The 23,194-nt window shown below is 47.3% G+C and overlaps 1 protein-coding gene across 2 annotated transcripts in view; it reads left to right on the top strand.

Moving 5' to 3' along the window:
• Nucleotides 1-23,194, top strand: part of anxa6 (annexin A6) — a 114,374-nt gene that overhangs the window by 21,852 nt on the left and 69,328 nt on the right. For both annotated transcript variants that reach the window (XM_073067115.1, XM_073067116.1), the window contains exons 3-10: nt 7,048-7,144; nt 10,236-10,330; nt 13,830-13,943; nt 16,492-16,582; nt 17,204-17,283; nt 20,321-20,377; nt 21,249-21,342; nt 22,561-22,656. In XM_073067115.1, coding sequence (XP_072923216.1) covers nt 7,048-7,144; nt 10,236-10,330; nt 13,830-13,943; nt 16,492-16,582; nt 17,204-17,283; nt 20,321-20,377; nt 21,249-21,342; nt 22,561-22,656 — 724 coding nt within the window. The remainder of the gene's footprint in view (nt 1-7,047; nt 7,145-10,235; nt 10,331-13,829; nt 13,944-16,491; nt 16,583-17,203; nt 17,284-20,320; nt 20,378-21,248; nt 21,343-22,560; nt 22,657-23,194) is intronic.

Genomic DNA, 23,194 nt, shown 5'->3' with positions numbered 1-23,194 from the left:
GGGAGGGGATAGGCAGGAGAGGTGAGGAAGGAATGCAAGGGGAAAGCACTATGGGTAGTAGAAGAAGGCAGAATTATGAGAGAGATGATAGGCAGCTGGAAGAGGAGGCAGAGAGAAAGTGGAATGGGGGAAGGGAGAGGGAGGGAATACACCTATTTCTATACACCTGTCCCTACACCTCCTCTCTTACCACCATTCAGAGCCCCAAAGAGTCCTTCCAGGTGAGGCAACACTTCACTTGTGAGTCTGTTGGGGTAATCTATTGCATCCGGTGCTCCCGTTGCGGCCTCCTCTACATCGGCAAGACCCGACGCAGATTGGGGGACCGCTTCGTCGAGCACCTCCACTCCGTCTGCCACAACAGTCAGGATCTCCCGGTTGCCACCCACTTCAACTCTGCTTCACATTTCCATTCAAATATGTCCATACATGGCCTCCTCTACTGTCATAATGAGACCAAACTCAGGTTGGAGGAGCAACACCTCATATACCACCTGGGTAGTCTCCAGATCCTTGGTATGAACATCGAATTCTCCAACTTCTGGTAATTCCCTCCCTCTCCCTTCCCCCATCTCAGTTTCACTCTGCCTCCTCCTCCTCCAGCTGCCTATCACCTCTGTCATGATTCTGCCTTCTTCTACTACCCATAGTGCTTTCCCCTTACATTCCTTCTTCACCTCTCTGGCCTATCCCCTCCCTGCTTCCCCTCCTCCACCCCATGATCTTTCATCTGATTGGTTTTTCACCTGCACCTTCCCCCTCCCCCACCTTCTTTATGGGGCCCCTGCCCCCTCCTCCTTCAGTCCTGACGAAGGGTCTCGGCCCGAAACATTGACTGCTCATTTCAACAGATGCTGCCCGACCTGCTGAGTTCATCCAGTTCTTTTGTACGTGTGGACTTGCTGCAGGTAGTTGTGGAGGCCAAATATTTATGTATATTTAAACCATAAGATGTTGGAGAAGCAATAGGGCATTTGGCCCATTGAGTCTGCTCCGCCATTCAATCATGGCTGATCCTTTTTTTTCCTCCTCAGCCGCGTTCCCTGGCCTTCTCCCCGTAACCTTTGATGCTGTGTCCAATCAAAAACCTATCAAGCTCTGCCTTAAATACATCCAAAGACCAGGCCTCCACAGCTGCCTGTGGTAATAAATTTCACAAATTCACTATTCTCTGGCGAGAGAAATTTCTCAGCATCTTTGTTTTAATTGGATGCCCCTCTATACTGAGGCTGTGCCCTTTTGTCTAGACTCCCTCATCATGGGAAACATCTTTTCCACATCTACCATGTCAAAGCCTTGCAACATTCGAAAGGTTTCAATGAGATCCCCCCTCATCCTTCTAAATTCCAGTGAGTACAGACCCAGAGCTATCAAACTTTTCTCATATCATACCCCTTTTATTCCTGGAATCATCCTTGTGAACCTCCTCTGAACTCTCTCCAATGCCAGCACATCTTTTCTTAGATGAGGAGCCCAGAACTGTTCACAGTACTCAAAGTGAGGCCTTACCAGTGCCTTATAAAGCCTCAGCATCACATCCCTGCTCTTGTATTCCAGACCTCTTGAAATTCATGCTAACATGGCATTTGCCTTCCTCACCACCAACTCAACCTGCAAGTTAACTTTTAGGCTGTTCTGCACAAGCATTCCCAAGTCCATTTGCATCTCAGATATCTGGATTTTCTCCCAGTTTAGAAAATAGTCTGCACATTTATTTCTACTACCAAAGTGCATGACCATGCATTTTAAGGCAGAGGTTGATAGATTCTTGATTGGTCAGGGCAAGAAGGGATACGGGGAGAAGACAGGAGATTGGGGCTGAGAGGAAAATTGCATAAGCCATAATGAAATGGCAGAGCAGACTCGATTGGCAAATGGCCTATTTCTGCTTATGGTCTAAATAAATAAATAGAAAATAGAACACTACAGCACACAACAGGCTCCTCAACCTACGATGTTGTGCTGACCACTTAACCTTTCCAACCCTACCCTCCCATGTAGCCCATCCATGTGCCAATGTAAGGGCTGATATACTGAGGAGTGTAGACAGTCCATGAAGGAGTGACTGGTTCCTGTGATGTGCTAATCTATATCCACAGCTTAAACAGCTAGATACATTAAATGTCCTGAATGTATCTGTCTCTACTGCCCCCCTGGCAGGGCATTCCACACACCCACCATTCTCTGTGGGGAAAAAAAACCTACCTCTGACATCTCCCCTATACTTTCCTCCAATCACATTCAAATTATACCCCCTCGTACTCCAGGAGAAACTGCCCCAATCTGTCCAGTCTCTCCTTAAACACTAGAGATTCTGCAGATGCTGGAACTCCAGAGCATCACACACATAAAATGCTGGAGGAATTCCATGCACCCACCACTCTTTGAGTAAAAAACAAACCTACCTCTGATATCCCCCGTACTTTTTTCTGGGAACCCTGAAATTAGCAACGTCCACACCAGACTTTTACTGGAAGGCAGGTTCAGATTCAGATTAATTTATTTATCACGTGTACGTGGAAACACACAGTGAAATATGTCATTTATGTGTAACAACCAACACAAGCTTGAAGAAGTGCTGAGAGCAACCTGTAAGTGTTGCCACACATCCCAGTGCCAACATAACATGTCCACAGTGTTTGGCAGAAGCAGAACAACATAAGCAACAACAACAACGACAAAACCACAACCAGAAACACAAGGTTGTTATAGTTGGTGACTTTAACTTTCCACATATTGACTGGGAATCCCACACTGTAAAAGGACTAGTTGAGATAGACTCTGTCAAATGTGCTCAGGAAAGTTTCCTTCATCAGTACTTAGAAGTCCCAACGAGAGAGCGTGCGACACTGGATCTGCTGTTAGGGAATGAGACAGGGCAGGTGACAGAGAACACTTTGCATCTAGTGATCATGATACCATTAGTAAATTTGCAAAAAAGATAGGCCTGGTCCATGGGATGCGATTCAAAATTGGAGAAAGGCCAATTTTGATGATATCAGAAAGGATCTGACAAGTGTGGATTGGGACAGGCTGTTTTCTGGCAAAGGTGTAAAAGGCAGGCCTTCAAAAGTGAAATTTTGAGAGTGCAAAGCTTGTATGTGTAATCAGAATAAAAGTTAAAGATAGCAGGTATAGGAAACCTTACTTTTCAAGAGATATTGAGGCCCTGGTTAAGAAAAATAACAGGTGCATAGCAGGTACGTGTAGACAGGTAGGAGCAAACGAGGTACTTGAATATAAGAAATGTAAGAGGTCACTTAAAAATGAAATCAGCAAGGCAAAAAGAAGGCATGAGTTTGACCTAGTAGACAAAGTGAAGGAGAATCCTAAGGGACTTTACTGATATATTAAGAGCAAAAGGATTGTAAGGTCAAAATTGGTCCTTTGGAAGATCAGAATTGTAATCTATGCATGGACTCAAAAGAGACACGGGAGATCTCAGATGGACTTTTTGCATCTGTGTTTACACGGGAGATGGACACAGAGTCTACAGAAATGAGGCAAAGCAGCAGTGTGGTTGTGGACCCTGTACAGATTACGGAGGAGGAGGTGTTTGCTGAGGGTGGATAAATCCCCAGGGCCTGACAAGGTTTTCCCTCAGACCTTGTGTGAGGCAAGTGCAGAGATTGCAGGGGCTGTAGCAGAGACGTTTAAAACATCCTTAGTGACAGATGAGGTATTGGCGGGTTGGAGGATAGCTAATGTTAAGCTGTTAAAGAAAGGGTCTAAAAATAAACCAAAAAATTATAGGCAGGCGAACCTGACATCGGATGTGGGAAAGTTATTGGAAAGTATTTGGATAGACATGGGCTGTTTGGGGATAATCAGCATGGCTTTGTGCATGTTAAGTCTTATCTAAACATTCTTATAGAGGTTTTTGAAGATGTTACCAGGAAAGTGGAAGAAGCAAGGCGGTGGATGTTGTCTACGTGGATATTTTAGTAAGCCATTGATATGGTCCTGCATGGGAGGTTGATCGAGAAGGTTCAGTCACATGGCATTCAAGATCAGGTAGTAAATTGGTTTAGATATTAGTTTTGTGGGAGAAGCCAGAGAGTGGTAGAGATGGTTGCCTCTCTGATTAGAGGCCTGTGGCTAGTGGTGTGTTGCAGGGACTAGTGCTGGGTCCTTTGTTGTTTGTCCTCTATATCAATGATCTGGATGATGATCTGGTTAAATGGATCAGCACATTTGCGAATGGCACCAAGATTGAGGGTGCAGTGGAGAGTGAGGAAGACTGTCAGAGCTTGCAGTGGGGTCCAGACCAGCTGGAAAAGTGGGCTGAAAAATGGCAGATGGAATTTAATGCAGACACCTGCAAGGTTTGCACCTCAGGAGGACCAACTAGGGTAGATCTTACACAATGAATGGTAGGGCTTTGAGGAGCGTGGTAGAACAATGGGATCTGGGACTACAAGTCCATAGTTCATTGAGAGTGACGTCACAGGTAGGTAGGGTTGTAAGGAAAGCTTTTGGCACAATGGCCTTCATAAGTCAATGTATTACGTACAGAAGTTGGGATGTTTGTTGAAGTTGAAATAAAGAGGTTGGTGAGATCTAATTTTGAGTACTGTGCGCAGTTCTGGTCACCTACCTACAGGAAAGATGTAAATAAGATTGAAAGAGTGCAGAGAAAACTTACAAAGATGTTGCTGGGACTGGAGAACCTGAGTTAAAGGGAAAGGTTCAATAGGTTAGGTCTTTATTCCATAGAACATTGAAGATTGAGGGGAGATTTGATAGAGGCATACAAGATTATGAGGGGTATAAATAGAGTAAATGCAAGCAGGTTTTTTCCACTGAGGTTGGGTGGGACCACAACTAGAGGTCATGGGTTAAGGGTGAAAGGAGAAAATTTGAGGGGAAACCTTCACTAAGAAGGTCGTGAGGGTGTGGAACGAGCTGCCAGATCAAGTGATGCATACAAGCGTGATTCAACGTTTAAGAGAAGTTTGGATAGGTACATAGATGATAGAGGTATGGAGGGCTGTGGTTTGGGTGCAGGTCGATGGGAGTATGTAATTTAAATGGTTTTGACATGGAAGAAGGTCCAAATGGCCTGATTCTGTGCTGTATTTTTCCATCACTTGACTCTTAACAGCTAATCAAGCTCCTTCCCCAACCGCCTAACCATTCACACACATTGGCAAGCCTTCAACCCAAGGATAGACATCCAGCCTGCAGTCCCTGGGCAGGACGTGCTGACCCAGGACCTTTCAGCTTCTTGTCTCAACCACTGGACTCACTGACTTAGTTCTTCAACCTTCCGATTTTGGTGTCCAGACTCGGGTTACCTGGCGATGGCAGAGTTATGTGACCCTGCCAACTCCAGCCATCAGTGTGAGCGGTCAGACACCTCCCTCCAACATGGGCAAGGTCAGCGTTCAAATCACAATCAGATTTATTATCACTGATTTCTACAACACCAAATTCGTTATTTTTTAGCAGCAGTGAAGTGCAAATACATATAATCTATAAATTACAGAAATAAATTGTGGAAAAGTAAAGGCATAAAGAGAATATGAGTTACAAAAATAAATGAATAATATAAAAGAATTAATAACAAGATAGTGTTCATGGCTTCATGGACCATTCGGAAATCTGATGGTGGAGAGGAAGGAGCTGTTCCTGAATTGTTGAGTGTGTGTCTCCTGGCCCTTGTACCCACTCCCTGATGGTAGCAATGAGAAGCGGGAATGTCCTGGGTGATGGGGGTCCTTAGTGATGGATGACTCCTTCCTGAGGCACTGCCTCTTGAAGATGTCTTCAATGATGGGGAAGGTTGTGCCTGGAAGGAGCTGGCTGGCTCTACAACCCTCCCTCTGCAGCCACTTGTGCTTTGGAGCCTCCAGACCGGGTGGTTTTGCAACCTGACAGAATGCTTTCCACTGTTATCTGTAGAACTTTGTAGGATGACAAAAACTCGTATAATGACACATTTTACTGTATGTTTCCATGCACTTGTGATCGATCGGGGTTCCCAATTTTTTTTAATGCCTTGGACCAATACCATTAAGCAAGGGGTCTGTGGATCCCAGGTTGGGAACCCTTGTGATAAATAAATCTGAAACTGAGTCGTTAGTGAGATACCTCGTATGCTCCCAGCTGGGCAGAGTTGTAGACAGTCCTCCTTCAGAATTTAACCAATGTGACCGTGAGATATGATGTGTTCAAGACTGTTTAATGTCATTTCCAGTACACGAGTGTAAAGGAGAACAAAATAATTGTTGTTCTGGATCTGATGCAGCACAAACAAAAACACAGTAAGATAAAGAATACAAGAGTGAAAAATTGCTGAATCAATCTACAGTTCTGAGCAAAACTCTTAGGCATATATATACAGCTAGGGTGCCCAAGACTTTTGCACTGTACTGTAGTAATTTTAAGTATTGCACTGTACTGCTTCCACAAAAAAACCACATTTCATAACATATCTGATTCTAATATAGATCTCTGTTGTGGACTGAGAGTGGGAACAGGGGCAAGGAGATGGGAATCATGGTTGGGGAAAGGGGAAGGGAGGGGTGGGAGCAGGAAGCACCAGAGAGACATTCTGTAATGATCAATAAACCAATTGTTTGGAATCAAATGACCTTACCTGGTGTCTCAGGGCTGGGTGTGTCTGCATCAGTGCCCCCCCCCCCCCCACTACCCTATCTCACCCCACCCGCCCCGGCACTCCTGCTCTGCCTTCTGTCCCACACGACTACCGTAGTGCTCCACCCTTCCCGTTCCCAGAATCCTTTTCTCCCACCAGGTTTACACACTCGCTCTCTGCTCCAAACTGACAAATGCAGTACTGTACAAAAGTCTTGGTGTTATCTGCCTTACACTTACACAGGACTGTAAATACATAAGACAGGTGATATAGATCGGTTGTATGCCCATAAAGAGATGTGAGGAACAGGAGGGTATGTACATAAGATGACTCCGACAGGAAATGATAAAGTACTGGTGGTGTGTAGGTGGGTATATTTTAATAAATAAATTCTTTACAATATAGTGAGGACAGATGGATTCATTGATGTACTTTGATTCCCACAGGGCGGCAGGGCTGGGTACCGGGGCAGTGTGAAGGCCTCCCAGAATTTTTCGGCCAATCAGGATGCAGAAATTCTCTACAACGCTATGAAAGGAATTGGTGAGGAAGCTCCTTCTCTCGTTAACTCCTGGCTCGGTATTGATGGGCCTCGGGCGGGGTGGGGCTCAGAGTAAACCAGCACCTGGAAGTGTGGAGGGTACTCCGATTTCACCACCACAGATTGGGAGCTGCAGATCAGTTCACCAACTTCTTCCACTACAGACAAAATGGGCTGACATGCACAAGATGTTGGAGGAACTATGCAGGCCAGGCAGCATCCATGGAAGGGAATTAACAGTCAACATCTCAGGCCGAGACCTTTCATCAAGACTGGAAAGGAAGGGGGAAAAAGCCAGAATCAGGACGTTCAGAGGGGAAGGAGAACCACAGTCAAGAGTTCGTCGTATTGTATTAAATGCCTGTTTAAGGATCTGATAACAGTGGGGTAGAAACTGTCCTTGGGCCTGGTGGGACGTGCTTTCACTGATAACAGTGGGGTAGAAGCTGTCCTTGGGCCTGGTGGGACGTGCTTTCACTGATTACAGTGGGGTAGAAGCTGTCCTTGGGCCTGGTGGGACGTGCTTTCACTGGTAACAGTGAGGTAGAAGCTGTCCTTGGGCCTGGTGGGACGTGCTTTCACTGATAACAGTGGGGTAGAAGCTGTCCTTGGGCCTGGTGGGACGTGCTTTCACTGATAACAGTGAGGTAGAAGCTGTCCTTGGGCCTGGTGGGACGTGCTTTCACTGATAACAGTGGGGTAGAAGCTGTCCTTGGGCCTGGTGGGACGTGCTTTCACTGATAACAGTGGGGTAGAAGCTGTCCTTGGGCCTGGTGGGACGTGCTTTCACTGATAACAGTGGGGTAGAAGCTGTCCTTGGGCCTGGTGGGACGTGCTCTCACTGATAACAGTGGGGTAGAAGCTGTCCTTGGGCCTGGTGGGACGTGCTCTCACTGATAACAGTGGGGTAGAAGCTGTCCTTGGGCCTGGTGGGACGTGCGTTCACTGATAACAGTGGGATAGAAGCTGTCCTTGGGCCTGGTGGGACGTGCTTTCACTGATAACAGTGAGGTAGAAGCTGTCCTTGGGCCTGGTGGGACGTGCTCTCACTGATAACAGTGAGGTAGAAGCTGTCCTTGGGCCTGGTGGGACGTGCTCTCACTGATAACAGTGGGGTAGAAGCTGTCCTTGGGCCTGGTGGGACGTGCTTTCACTGATAACAGTGGGGTAGAAGCTGTCCTTGGGCCTGGTGGGACGTGCTCTCACTGATAACAGTGGGGTAGAAGCTGTCCCTGGGCCTGGTGGGACGTGCTCTCACTGATAACAGTGGGGTAGAAGCTGTCCTTGGGCCTGGTGGGACGTGCGTTCACTGATAACAGTGGGATAGAAGCTGTCCTTGGGCCTGGTGGGACGTGCTTTCACTGATAACAGTGAGGTAGAAGCTGTCCTTGGGCCTGGTGGGACGTGCTCTCACTGATAACAGTGAGGTAGAAGCTGTCCTTGGGCCTGGTGGGACGTGCTCTCACTGATAACAGTGGGGTAGAAGCTGTCCTTGGGCCTGGTGGGACGTGCTTTCACTGATAACAGTGGGGTAGAAGCTGTCCTTGGGCCTGGTGGGACGTGCTTTCACTGGTAACAGTGGGGTAGAAGCTGTCCTTGGGCCTGGTGGGACGTGCTTTCACTGATAACAGTGGGGTAGAAGCCGTCCTTGAGCCTGGTGGGACGTGCTTTCACTGATAACTGTGGGGTAGAAGCTGTCCTTGGGCCTGTGGGACATGCTTTCAGGCTTTTGTATCTTCTGCCCAATGGGGGGGGGGGGAAGAGAGAATGTCTGGGGAGGGTGGGGTCTTTGATTCTGCCGGCTGCTTTACTGAGACAGTGGGAAGTGTAGACAGAGTCCGTGGAGGGAGGCTGGTTTCTGAGAGTTATCTACGCCTCTCCCGGAAAGAATTTGCTTTGCTTGGTGCTTTACACCTCCGGTGAATACCATCATTTGGGTCACATCCAACACAGTCCGAGGATGTGCTAGAAGAAGCCCTCGAAAGTCGCCACGCTTGTGGCCCCAACGTAGAATGCTGCAACTGACTGTATTTGGACTGTGGGAGGGATCCAGAGCACCCAGAGGAAACCCACGTGGTCGCAGGAACATGTAAAATCCTTACAGACAGTGGCAGGAGTTGCACTGTAATAGTTAGACTAACGGCTACTCTACCGACCACCCAAATTCTGTTTTATTTTGCTCTGAATGCCTGCAAGACAATGAATCACAAGGCAGTACATGGTAATATATGTGATAGATAGATAGATAGATAGATAGATAGATACTTTATTCATCCCCATGGGGAAATTCAACTTTTTTCCAATGTCCCATACACTTGTTGTAGCAAAACTAATTACATACAATACTTAACTCAGTAAAAAAATATGATATGCATCTAAATCACTATCTCAAAAAGCATTAATAATAGCTTTTAAAAAGTTCTTAAGTCCTGGCGGTTGAATTGTAAAGCCTAATGGCATTGGGGAGTATTGACCTCTTCATCCTGTCTGAGGAGCATTGCATCGATAGTAACCTGTCGCTGAAACTGCTTCTCTGTCTCTGGATAGCAAACTGTTCTTTGATAGCAAATTCAATTTGAACTTTGAACTTCTACTGCCCCTGTCTAAAGTCCCTTGTGCCTTCACAAGTCACCTCAGTATTTTCTCTACATGATTCCTGGGGTTTTGGAGATGGTACCGTGCAGAATCAGGCCCAGGGTGACCTCACAAAGCGAGTGGATGAGCTGTCTCTGGTTGATAACTAGGCAGTCCCAAAGGGTGGTTCAGAGATACAGCACAGTAGCAGACCCTTCTGACCCGATGAGCCTGCACCGTCCATTTACACCAGTTGACCATGAACCTACTAACCGGTACGCCTTTGGACTGTGGGAGGAAACTGGTGCACCCGGAGAAACCCACACGGTCACGAGGAGAAAGTACAAATTGCTTAAAGACAGCCGTGGGAATTGAACCCAGGTCACTGGCACCGTAAAGCGTTACTACACTATGGTGCCGCCTCTAACTGGCTGAGTTGAGGGTGATAGAAGAGCAGGGATAGAAACGGTGGCTTCCTCAGCTGCAGTAACTGTATTATTCTTTCTGTTCTGAATACAGGCAGTGACAAGGAAACCATCATTGACCTCCTGACCTCCAGGTCAAACGCACAGCGGCAGCAGATCTACATGAACTACAAAACTCTCTACGGAAGGGTAACTTATCACCTTGTCTTCTCCAGAATGTTTAACACAAAGAATGCAGAACATTGCACACGGTACGGGCCCTCGGATGATGGAAGAGCATAGGTTATCAGAAGCATAGATACAGCCAACCCCTTTTCCCCAGGTTGGCCATAGACCATTACAGCACAGTACAATCCCTTTTGCCCATGATGTTGTGATGACCTTTTAACCTACTCTCAGCTCAATCCCCTACATAGCCCTCTATTTTTCTGTCATCCATTAGCCTGTCTCGGAGTCTCTTAATTGCCTCTAATGTGTTTGCCTCTACCAGCACCCCTGGCAGCACATTCCACACACCCACCACCCTCTGTGTTTAAAAAAAAATCTCCTCGTGTTCGTCATTTCTGCAGGCTTGTGTCACCAAGGTACAGTGTATCATTACCATTCCGGTTATTTTATAGAGCACTCCGTAGCCACGCTTGAAGCCATAGAACAGTATAGCAGGGTATCATCCCTTGCTTGTATCATGTTCTTAACTTACTCCAAGATCAAGCTGATCCAGAGGTTCCCAACCTTTTTTATGCCATGGATCTTACCATTGACTATGTGGTCCATGGACCACATGTTGGGAACCCCTGATCTAATCCCACCCTATCCCCACACTCGGCTAAATCCCATGGGCATACCCCCCCCCCATACCTGGATAAATCCCATGGGCATACACTCCCCCCCCCCCCCCCAATACCTGGCTAAATCCCATGGACATACACTTAGCCTATCCCATGGGCATACACCCCCCCCCCCCACACACCTGGCTAAATCCCATGGAAGTACACCCCACCTCCCCCCACACTCAGCTAAATCCCATGGATATACGCCCAGCCTATCCCATGTGCATAGACCCCCCCCCTCACCTGGCTAAAGCCCATGGACATATGCCTAGTCTATTCCAATGGCATACACCCCCCCACTCTGCTAAATCCCATGGGCATACACCCCCCCCCCCCCACACCTGGCTAAATCCCATGGGTATACGCCCAGCCTATCCAACTTTTCCTACATTGGGATGTTTAAGGCCGTAAGATACAGGAGAAGAATTCGGCCCATTGAGTCTGTTCCACCAGACCAACACGTTTCGTATATTTTCCCTCTCAACCCCATTCTCCTGACTTCTCCTCGTAATCTTTGATATCATCACCCATCAACCTCCACTTTAAATATACCCAATGACTTGGCCTCCACAGCTGTCCATGGCAATCAATTCCACAGATTCACCACTCTCTGGCTAAAGAAATTTCTCCTCATCTTTGTTCTAAATGGACACCCCTCTATTCTGAGGCTGTGCTTTCTGGTCCTAGACTCTCCCACCATCGAAAACATCCTCTCCACATCCACTCAGGCCTTTCACCATTTGATAAGTTTCAATAAGCTCACCCTCAATTTTTAAAAAAAACTCCAGTGAGTACAGGCCCAGAGCCATCAAACTCTCATTCCTGGAATCGTTCTCGTGAACCTCCTCTGGACCCCTGCATCCCCCGCCCCCCCCCCCCCCCCCCACGATGCTAGAACATCCTTCTGTAGGTACGGGATCCAAAAGTATTCACAATACTTAATCCCTATTCTCCTGCCTTTCTCCCCCCCCCCCCCCCCCCCCCAATGAGCTTTGACACCATTACTGATCAAGAACTTATCAACCTCGGCTTTTTATATACCTAATGATGTGGCCTCCAGAGCCATCTCTGGCAAGAATCCCACAGTTTCACCACCCTCTGGCTTAAAGAAATTGTGGGAAGGTCTAGATGGGCCAAAAGATTAAGTAAGACAAAAGAAGGTCTAACTTAATTTGTTAGGGACATCTAGGTAAGTAAGCCATGGTGACGCTAGGGTAGACATCTGGAGCTTGTCCCCGGCTCCCAGGAAGTCTTCAACATTGCGGTCAATTGGAGTTTCCAAGACTGAAGTTGATGACTTGATAAGGCAGTGGTCAGACTACTTTTGGAATTTTGGGTCCCAATCTAATGAAAGTTTTACTGTCCCTGGAGAGGTACCAGAGGAGTTTTATAAGAATTATCCCAGGGGAAAGGGTTAATGTATGAGCAGCGTTTGATGTTTCAGGGTTTGTTCTCACTGGAGTTCAGAAGGATGAGGGGGATCTTTGAAACCTACCAAATAGTGGATAGAATGGATGTGGAGAGGATGTTTTCGATGGTGGGTGAGTCTAGGACCAGAAAGCACAGCCTCAGAATAGAGGGATGTTCATTTAGAACAGAGATGAGGAGAAATTTCTTTATCCAGAGAGTGGTGAATGTGTGGAATTGATGGCCATGTACAGCTGTGGAGGATAAGACATTGGGTATATTTAAAGGGGAAGTTGGTGGGTTCTTCACCGATAAGGAATTAAGGGTTATGAGAAGGTAGGAGAATGGGGTTGAAAATAAATTTGCTCGTTGTGATTTTTGTAATTAACTTGTATGAAGAAATAGAAGGGTGGGTTAGTGATTTGCAGGTGACACGAAATTTGCTGTGGATAGTGTAGAAGGTTGTCGTGGGTCACAACAGGATGCAGAGCTGGGTGGAGGAGATGCAAATGGAGTTCAGTCTGGAAAAGTGTGAAGTGATTCGCTTTGGAAGGTCAAGCTTAAAGACAGAGTCCAGGGTGAATGGCAGGGTTCTTCACAGTGTGGAGGGACAGAGAGATTTTGAGATCAAAATCCATAAATTCCACAAAGCTGCTGTACAAGTTGAAAGGGTGGTTAAGAAGGTGATTGGTGTGTTGGCTTTCATTAGTCAGGGATTGAGTTAAAGAGCCGTGAGGTAATGTTGCAGTTCTATAAAACCCTGGTTAGACCACACTTGGAATATTGTGTTCCATTTTGGTCGCTTCAATATAGGAAGGATGTGGGAGCTTTCGAGAGAGTACAGAGGAGATTTACCAGGATGCTGCCTGGATTAAAGAGCATGTCTTATGAGGACAGGTTGAGTGAGTTAGAGCTTTCATCTTTGGAGAGAAGGAGGATGAGAGGTGACAGACGGAGGTGTACAAGATGCTAAGAGGCATAGATTGAGTGGACAGTCAGAGACTTTTTCCCAGGGTGGAAATAGCTAATACGAGGGGAAATAGTTTTAAGATGATTAGAAGAACGTTTAGGGGAGATATCTGAGGTAGGATTTTATACACAGACTGACAGGTGTGTGGAGCACGCTGTCTGGGGTGGAGGTAGAGGCAGATACATTAGGGACATTTAAGAAACAATTGTATAGGCACATGGATGATAGAACTATGGAGGACTGTGTGGGAGGGAAGGGTTAGATTGAATTCTACAACATTGTGAGCTGAGAAGCCTGTACTCTTCCATGTTCGGTGATGTGATGGAACGACAGAGCAGACTCAATGGGCTGAATGGCATAATTCTTACTCTTGGCCTTATTACTGTGAAGAACACTGGGGGTGGTGGAGAACCCAAGGCCACTTCTCCATGGTTGAGGGTTTTGAACCACGCGTGTCTCTGTTACGATCTTTCTGTTACAGGATCTGATCGATGATCTGAAGTATGAGCTGACGGGGAAGTTTGAGAGGCTCATCGTGGGGCTCATGAAGACACCAGCCGAGTACGATGCCAAGGAGCTGAAGGACGCCATCAAGGTACAGTGACATGGTTGAATGCTTGGCAATTCCAGCCCAGGGCTCCTCGGTGAGATGTAACACCTCTTCATCAGAGCAACTTTGTCTGAGAATCACTGACTCTTTTCATCAAAAATCCTACAGTTACTTAGGAGGAAAATAATAATTAGCTGCTTAGGAACAGGTAGCATCCATGGAAATGAACGAACAGTCGACATTTTTGGCTGAGACCCTTCATCAGGAGGGGGGAGGAAGCTGGAATAAGAAGGTTGGGGGAGAGAGGAAAGAGTACAAGCTGGCAAATGAGGGGGAAGGTGAGGGGGAAGGTGGGTGGGTGGGGGGGAGATGAAGTGAGACGTTGGGAGGGGATAGGTGATGGGGAAGGTGGGAGGCTGGCAGGTGATGGGTGGATCCAGGTGACTGGGGATGATAGGCAGACGGAGGAGGGAAGAGTGGGAATTGTGATAGAGGCTGAGAGGGGATGGATGGATCCAGGTGGGGAGGGATGATGGGCAAATGGAGGTGGGGATAGTGGGAATAGTGATAGAAGCTGGGAGGTGATGCGTGGATCCAGATGACTGGGGATGATAGGCAGACGGAGGAGGGGAAAGTGGGAATAGTGACAGAGGCTGGGAGGTGAGGGGTGAAGATGGCAAAGGGCTATAGATAGTTGGATCTGATCAGAGAGGAAGGTGCAGCATGGAGCCAAGAGAGGGAGTTGGGGGGGTGGGGGCAGTTAGGACCAGTGTGGGGGGGCCACTGGGATGAGGGGGTGGTGGAGGGTAAAGAAATGGGGTGATGTGGGCAGGGGTGAGTGAATTGGGAGGAGAGAGAAATGGGACAAAGGGGGAGCATATTACTGGAAGTTGGGGAATTCGTTGTTCATCGCAGTCAGATTGTAAGTGATCTTCTGGTTTGAGTTTGGCCTCAGCCTCACTTTCAAATCCTGGCACCAATGTTCCCCTCTCAAATAGCCTCAGATCAGCTTCAGAACAACTTCAGTGCACTACATGCACTGTGTATTAGTATTTTATTAACCTTTTTGTGGTAACATTTTGTTTGATGTGCTGTGATGGAATGTGGCTTTCTCTTTGCCACTCTCCCATAAAGCTGTGACTGGTGAAGCACCCGGGTAACAGTTGTATGCACAGTCTCACCCATCTCAGCCACTGAACCTTGCAACTCCTCCAGAGTTGTCATAGGTCTCCTGATGACCTCTCTCACTGGTCCCCTTCTTGCACGGTCACTCAGTTTTTGAGGACGGCCTGCTCCAGGCAGATTTACAGCTGGGCCATATTCTTTCCATTTCTTGATGATTGACTTAACTGTGCTCCAAGGAATATCCAGTGACTTGGAAATTTTCTTGAATGTAATTTGGTGTGTCATATTGAAGGGGGTGAATTCTTATGCAATCAATTATTTTGTGTTTTATATTTGTAATTAGTTTAGATCACTTTGTAAAGATTGGTTTTCACTTTGACACAAATGTCTTTTTCTGTTGATTGGTGTCAGAAAAAGCCAAATTAAATCCACTGTGATTCAATGTTGTAAAACATGAAAACTTCTGGGGGGGTTCGAATGAATGCTTTTTCGAGACACTGTAGGTACACTCAGATGGCAATAAATTTCATCTTAAACTTGAATTTGAGATTGTCTATTTGATACTCAAAAAGAGGTGGAGGGGATTGTTTGGGAATTGAACCTGAGGTGACGTGGTTTGAAAAATCTGCCTAAAGATAGATAAAGATACCAGAGGGCACAGAGTCAGAATAGAGCGATGTCCAGTTAGAACAGAGATGAGGAGGAATTACTTAGCCCAGAGGATGGTGAATCTGGAATTCATTAGCATAGGCGGCTGTAGAGGCCAAGTCACTGGGTATATTTAAAGCAGAGGTTGATAGGTTCTTGATTAGTCAGGGTGTCAAAGGTTACGGGGAGAAGCAGGAGAATGGGATTGATAGGGAACTGGATCAGATATGATGAAATGACAGAGCAGTCTTGATGGGTCAAATGGCCCAATTCTGTTCCTACGTCTTGGTAAAGATTAGCTTTATTTGCCACGTATATGAAAACCTACAGTAAAATGCGCTCTGCATTAATGATCTACAAAGTCCGAGGATGTGTTGAGAACAGCCTGCAAGTGTCACTATACTTCTGGTGCCTGTGTGGCCTGCCCACAACTCACTAACCCCAACTCGTACATCTTTGGACTGGGTGAGGAAATCGGATCACCCGGAGGAAACCCACAGGGTCTCAGGGAGAATGTAGAAACTCCTTTCCCTGATGACTGTGTGGTAAACTACATATACCTGTCTGGTCACGCCCCTCTGCTGACTGCTCCTGTGGCTCCTCCCACAGACCCCTGTATAAAGGCGATTGGAGGCACTGCTCCTCCCTCAGTCTCCGAGATGTCGTGGTCCCTTTTGCTGCTAATAAAAGCCTATCATCCACCTCCCGTCTCCGAGAGTTATTGATGGTGCATCAGACTGGCATTATAAGGCACTGTGCTAACTGCTGTACTACCATCCTGGCCTCATTTTAGATGCCTCATTTCTCCCTCCCTTTGTAGGGTCTGGGAACGGATGAGAAGTGTGTGATTGAAGTTCTTGCATCCAGGAACAATAAACAGATTCATGCATTGACCAGCGTCTACAAGGAAGGTGAGGTGAACGCTCGAGTGATGTAACCTAGGTTGTGGACTGCTGGTGATTCGGGTACCACTGACCCAGGTTGTCACTGCCTGCTCATCACCAGCTTGTGCCTGCTGACCCAAAGGACAAACCTGTGATCAGCATGTCTGGCAGGGGCAGGGGAAGGGGGAGGTGGGTGTGTGGGGGGGGGAGGGAGGTGGGGTGTGTGGGGGAGAGAGAGGTGGGTGTGTGCGGAAGAGGGAGGTGGTGGTGGGTATGAGTGGGAGAGGGAGGAGGTGGTGGGTGTGTCGGGGTGAGGGAGGTGGTGGGTGTGTGGGGGAGGGGGAGGTGGGTGTGTCGGGGTGAGGGAGGTGGTGGGTGTACGGGGGAGAGGGAGGTGGGTGTGTGCGGAAGAGGGAGATGGTGGTGGGTATGAGTGGGAGAGGGAGGAGGTGGTGGGTGTGAGGGGGAGAGGGAGGAGGTGGTGGATGTGTGGTAGAAAGAGAGGTGGGGAGGTGGTGGGAGAGTGAGATGAGGAAGGAGTGGTGGAGAGGGAGGAGAGGATTCAGAGTGGCAGGCGTTCAGGAGCCAGGAGGAAGTAGCAGGTCACCCTCCATTGCCTCTGACAGCATTGTATCCTCTCCTGCACAGTGTACGAATCCGATCTGGAAACTGATGTTGTCGGAGACACATCTGGACACTTTAAGAAGATGTTGGTGGTGCTCCTGCAGGTACATGTTCTGCCGATGGAACTGTGTAGAAAAATATTACTCTATCCTATCCTCTGTGAACTTGTGCATGAGGAGTGATGATGGAACCTGACTTGATAATGCATGAGGTCACATTGGTGTTGTGTTGCTAACTCTTGCCCATTTTGGTACAATGAGGTAAATTCATGGTAGGACAGTCGCCTCTTGAGTGAACAGGTAATTCCCCAACCTCCACTTCACAGTTTACAAGAAAGACTGAAGGAGTGCAGAGGAAATTTACAAAGATATTGCCGGGACTTGAGAGGTTGGAGGAGAGGGAGTCATCTGGATAGGACTTTACTACTTGCAATGTAGAAAACTGAGTGGAGATTTGATAGAAATGTACAAAATTACGAGGGGTATAGATAGGGTAAATGCAAGCAGGCTTCCCCACTGAGGTTGGGTGGGACTAGAACCAGGGGTCATGGGTTAAGGGTGAAATGTTTAAGGCCAGCATGAGGGCAGTGCAAGTGTGGAACGAACTCCCTTTGGAAGTGTTGGATGTGAGTTTGATTTCAATATTACGGAGACACTTGGTTAGGTACATGGATGGGAAGGGTATGGACAGCTCTGGTCCGAGTACAGGTCAATGGAGCTAGGCAGAATAACAGATCCGTATGGATTAGATGGGCAGAAGGGCCTATTTCTGGGCTATTGTCAGGAAAGGAGGGCAATGCTGATGTTATTGTTGTCTGTAATTAACTGTTGTGGTCATGGAGTCATAGAGCATGGAAACAGGCCATGTGGCCTATTGTAGCCGTACTGACCCAAGAGCACCTATCAGCATTCATCCCATCTTCCACTTGGACCATTGCCTACTGTGCTTGGACAATTCCAGTGTTTACCTAGATGGGTTAGTGTAATGATAGGTTAGTGTGGATGAGTTAGCATATGACTGGTTTGAGTAATGTCGGATTAGTGTGGATGAGTTAGTGTAATGATGGGTTTGTGTCATGATGGGTTAGTGTAGATGGGTTAATCTAATGATGGTTTAGTGCAAATGGATTAATCTAATGATGGGTTTGTGTTATGATAGGTTAGTGTAATGACAGGATAGGGTAGATAGTTTAGTGTAATACCATTACAGCGCCAACAACCCAGGTTCAATTTCCCCGGCAGATAGATGCTGCCTGACCTGCCGAGTTTCTCCTGCGTTTAGTGTGAGTTCCATGAGCAGATTGTTTGCCTCTCCAGATTCTAGTACCTTCAATCCCTTGTGTCTTTATCCTAGTGAATCTTTTCTAAACCATTTTTAACTTAATCATCTCCCTGTGGTGTGGTGACCACAAATGTGTGTAATACTCCAAGTGCGGCCTAACCAAAGTATTGTACAAGTGTAAACACGAGGAAGTCTGCAGATGCTGGAAATTCAAGCAACACACGTGAAATGCTGGTGGAACGCAGCAGGCCAGGCAGCATCTATAGGGAGAAGCGCCTGACGAAGGGTCTCGGCCCGAAACGTTGACAACGCTTCTCCCTATAGATGCTGCCTGACCTGCTGTGTTCCACCAGCATTTTGTGTGTGTTTATTGTACAACTGTAACAGGATGTCCCTAGTCTTAAACTTGTACCTCTGCTGAAAGCCAGCTTCACTGATCTGATTACCTGTGCCAGCACTGTGTACATGTTCTTCTGTGTCCGCTCATCCCAAACTCATCCTTTTTAAAAGTTGATTTTGGGTAATTATTTGAATTTATTTTATTTGGAGATACAGCATGGAGTGGGCCCTTCTGGGCTTCCAGCAACCCTGATTAACCCTAACCCGATGAGGTGAGGGTCTGCACTGGTCAGAGTCGACCATGGATAATGCAACTGATGATCCCAAAGGAACAGCAGAGACCGATGCAGTTTGGTACCAGCAGCATCGCAGGAGCTGCCAGTCAGCATTGAACTCACCATTGGATTGCCTTGGGGAGAGCTCCAGACTTTTCCTTCGGGGTTTACTCCCAAAGCCTTCCCCATGAGTGGGTACAGCTGCAAGGCAGAGGAGGTTTGAGATCAGAGTTTTCCTTCTCCTAGGTAAGCTGCCAGCCAGGGCTGGTGAGACCTATCTGCCCGAATCAACGAGTTTTAAGGCACTAGTAACCTGCCTTTGCCCCTTCTCCTATTAGTAGGATCAGTTCCAACGGGCCTAGTAGCTCAGCCACAAGCGAAGGCCGCGAGCTGGACTTGGTTGTCCGAGGCTATTTGAGGCTCACGCCTTTGGTAACACGTGGGACCTCCGTCTATACCAACCCTAACCTAATCATGGGACAAGTTACATTGACCAATTAACCTACCCGGTACTCCTTTGGACAATGGGAGCAAACCAGGGCACCTGGGGAAAACCCACGCATTCCACAGGAAGGACTTGCAGAATAGCACGGGAACTGAACGGCAAACTCCGGAATGCCCCGAGCTGTCATAGCGCAGGCTAACTGCTACGCTACAGTGGCAATTATCGCAGATGATGCAATGAGATTCAACTTGTGCTGGCTGGGTGAGCAGTTCAGGTCCCCAGATCACGGACTCATAAGACACAGGGGCAGAATTAGGCCATTCAGCCCAGTGAGTCGGCTTTGTCATTCCATCATGGCTGATTTATTATCTCTCTCAACCTGGGGTCCACGGGCCCCTTAGTTAACTGTAGGGGTCTAGGGCTTAAAAAAAAAAGTTGGGAATCCCTACTCTAAAGCAAATTCTCCTGCCTTCTCCCCGTAACCTTTGATGCCCTTACTAATCAAGAACCTATCAACCGCCATTTTAAATATATCCAATGATTTGTCCTGCAGAACCGTCTGTGGCAATGAATTCCACAGATTCACCACCCCCTCCCACCCATCACTGGAAGTATCCTCTCCATGTCCACTGTGTCCAGGTCTTTCAATATTTGATAGTTCTCAATGAGATCTCCCTCATTCTTCTAAACGCCAGTGAGTACAGGCCCAGAGCCTTCAAGCTCTTCCTATGTTAATCCAGTGACAGTTGTACCAGGGTGAGAGATTAATCTTTTGTTCTTTCTGCCCCTTGTGCCTCCCAGGGAACCAGAGAGGAGGATGATGTTGTGAGCGAGGATCTTGTGGCTCAGGACGCCAAGGTAGGTCTGCAGCAGGTCAAACCCAGACTCGGTGACTTGATAGAGGTGTGTAAAATGATAAGGTTCAAGGATCAACTTTGTTCACCGTATACAATCAGAGGCCACTTTATTACAGACCTCTCGTACCTGTGTACGTTTGTGGTCTTCTGCTGCTGTAGCCCATCCCCTTCAAAATTCGACGTGTTGTCCATTCTGCACTCTACTGTTGTAACGTGTGGCTGTCTGAGTTACTGACGCTGTCCTGTCAGTTTGAACTACTCTGGCCCTTTCTCACTAACGAGGCATTCCCCCAACAGGACCACTGCTCAATGGATTTTATTTTTGTTTTCCCACACTATTTTCTGTAAACTCTGGAGACTGTGTGTGAAAATCCTTGAAGATCAACAGTTTCTGACATCCCTGCCTGGCACCTACAATCATTCCATGATCAAAGTCATGTAGATCACATTTCTTCCTCAGTCTGACATTTGGTCTGAACAAAGACTGAATCTCTTGATAACGAGATTGGAGTGCTGCTCCGGTCTGTGCAAAACAAGTATTTACCATGCGTGTGGTATGGTTTAATAACATGCAACAAGTGACTTTGATGGTCCATAACATTCAAAGGCCAACGGAAAGCCAGGGTGTAGCATTATTCAGCTGCACAGCTGGGAAGAGGTTGTTTCCTAGTCTTACTGTCTTGGCTGAGATGTTTCGGCATCTCCTACCAGACGGCAGGAGACTGAACAGACAGTGTCCGGGATGGGATGGGTCTTTAATCATGTTACCAGCTCACAGCAGGCGTCGAGGATTGTAGATTGTCTCCAGAAATGATAGGATTAATGGGCCAAATATCTTCCTGATGCTCATGGCTGTGTTTTGAATCCCGCAGGAGCTGTACGAAGCCGGGGAGCTCCAGTGGGGAACAGAAGAGAGCCAGTTTATCACCATTCTGGGAAGCCGTAGTTTCTGCCACCTTCGGTTAGGTATGGCTCAACAGCAACATGGAACTGCCAGCAGCTGCTCCGTAAGACACAGGAATAGAATTAGGCCTTTCAGCTGATCAAGCTCACTCCGCCATTCCATCGTGGCTGATGTATTACCCCTCTCAACCCCATTCTCCTGTCTTCGCCCTATAACTTTGGACCCCCTTACTAATCAAGATGTTATCAATCTGGTTTAAATATCCCCAATGACTTGTCCTCCACAGATTCACCACTGTCTGGCTAAAGAAATTCCCCCTCATCTGTGTTCTAAAGGGATGTCCTTGTATTCTGAGGCTGCGCCCTCTGGTCCTCGACTCACCCGCTATAGGAAACATCCCCTCCACATCCACTCTATCTGCGCCCTCTGGTCCTCGACTCACCCGCTATAGGAAACATCCCCTCCACATCTACTCAATATAGGCCTTTCAATATTCGGTATGCTTCTATGAGATTTCACCCCCCCCCCCCCCCCCATTCTCCTAAACTAAGTTCATCGAGTATTGGCCCAGACACATCAAACACTCTTCATATTTTAACCCTTTCATTCCTGGGATCACCTCCTCTGTGCCCTCTCGAATGCCAGCATGTCCTTTCTTAGATGTAGACGGGTACCTGAATAGGAAAGGTTTGGAGGGGTTTGGTCCAAATGTAGGCAAATGGGCCTAACTTAGGTGGCATCATGGCTGAGTTGTGCCGAAGGGCCTTTGACTGTATGACAATGGTCTGGTCTGGTTACCAGTCCCCTGATACGATCAGAAGGAGCAATCAGTCGACCTTGTCAGGATGTGAGTGTTTCCTTGTTCAATGCTAACCATCTGTCCGGGTGGCTGGCAGTTGTTAGTGTAGTGGCCTGTTGCAGTACTCTCTTTCTAAATTTGCACTAGGCTGGGGAGCTATTTTGTCACCTGGGTTTAATTTCTGTAATAATTGGAAAACAAAATAATGCAGCTGTTGGAAATGAGCAATAAAAAGTTATTGAAGCTACGTAGTGATGTGTGGTTAGCATAACACTACACTGCATCTGCAACCTGGGTTCAATTCCTGCCATTGTCTGTAATTTCTCTTCGTGACCACCTGGGTTTCCTCTGGGTGCTCTGGTTTCTCCCACTTCCCAAATATGTACAGGTTAGTTGCTCACATGGGTAACATTTGCTGGTGTGGGCCTTAAGGGCATGTTACTATTACTGTATCTCTTTAAAAAAAAATATTCTTTTCCAGTGTTTGATGAGTATCGGGATATCGCTGGGAAGGAGATTGAAGACAGCCTGCGGGACGAGCTTTCGGGCGACTTTCAGAAGCTGATGTTGACAGTGGGTAAGGAAACACTTTTGCTGATGGTTGGCGGGAAGTCAAAGTCAAGTCGATTGTCATCTGCTCAAGTCCATAGGTGCACAGGTGCAAGGAGAAACTTACTTGGGTGACAAGATCTCTGAGAATCTAAGCTGGTCCCAACATATTGAGGCATCTATAAAGAAGGCAAGACAGCTGCTATATTTCATTTGGGGTTTGAAGAGATTTCATTTGTCAACTAAAACACTCAAACTTTTATAGATGTACCATGGAGAGCATTCTGACAGGCTGCATCACTGTCTGATATGGGGGAAGGGTTGCTGTACAGGACTGAAAGACGCTACAGACAGTTGTAAAATTAGTCAGCTCCATCTTGGTACTAGCCTCCGCAGTATCCAAGACATCTTCAAGGAGGTGTCTCAGAAAGGGAACGTCCATTATTAAAGACCCCCATCACCCAGGGCATGCCCTCTTCTCACTGTTACCATCAGGAAGGAGGTACAGTAGCCTGAAGTCACACACTCAGCGATTCAGGAACAGCTTCTTCCCCTCTGCCATCCGA

This window comes from Hemitrygon akajei, chromosome 15 (genome assembly GCF_048418815.1).
Source record: "Hemitrygon akajei chromosome 15, sHemAka1.3, whole genome shotgun sequence".
NCBI classification, from domain to species: Eukaryota; Metazoa; Chordata; class Chondrichthyes; order Myliobatiformes; family Dasyatidae; genus Hemitrygon; species Hemitrygon akajei.
Note: the sequence above shows the minus strand (reverse complement) of the source record. Positions and strands in the feature narration are given on the sequence as shown.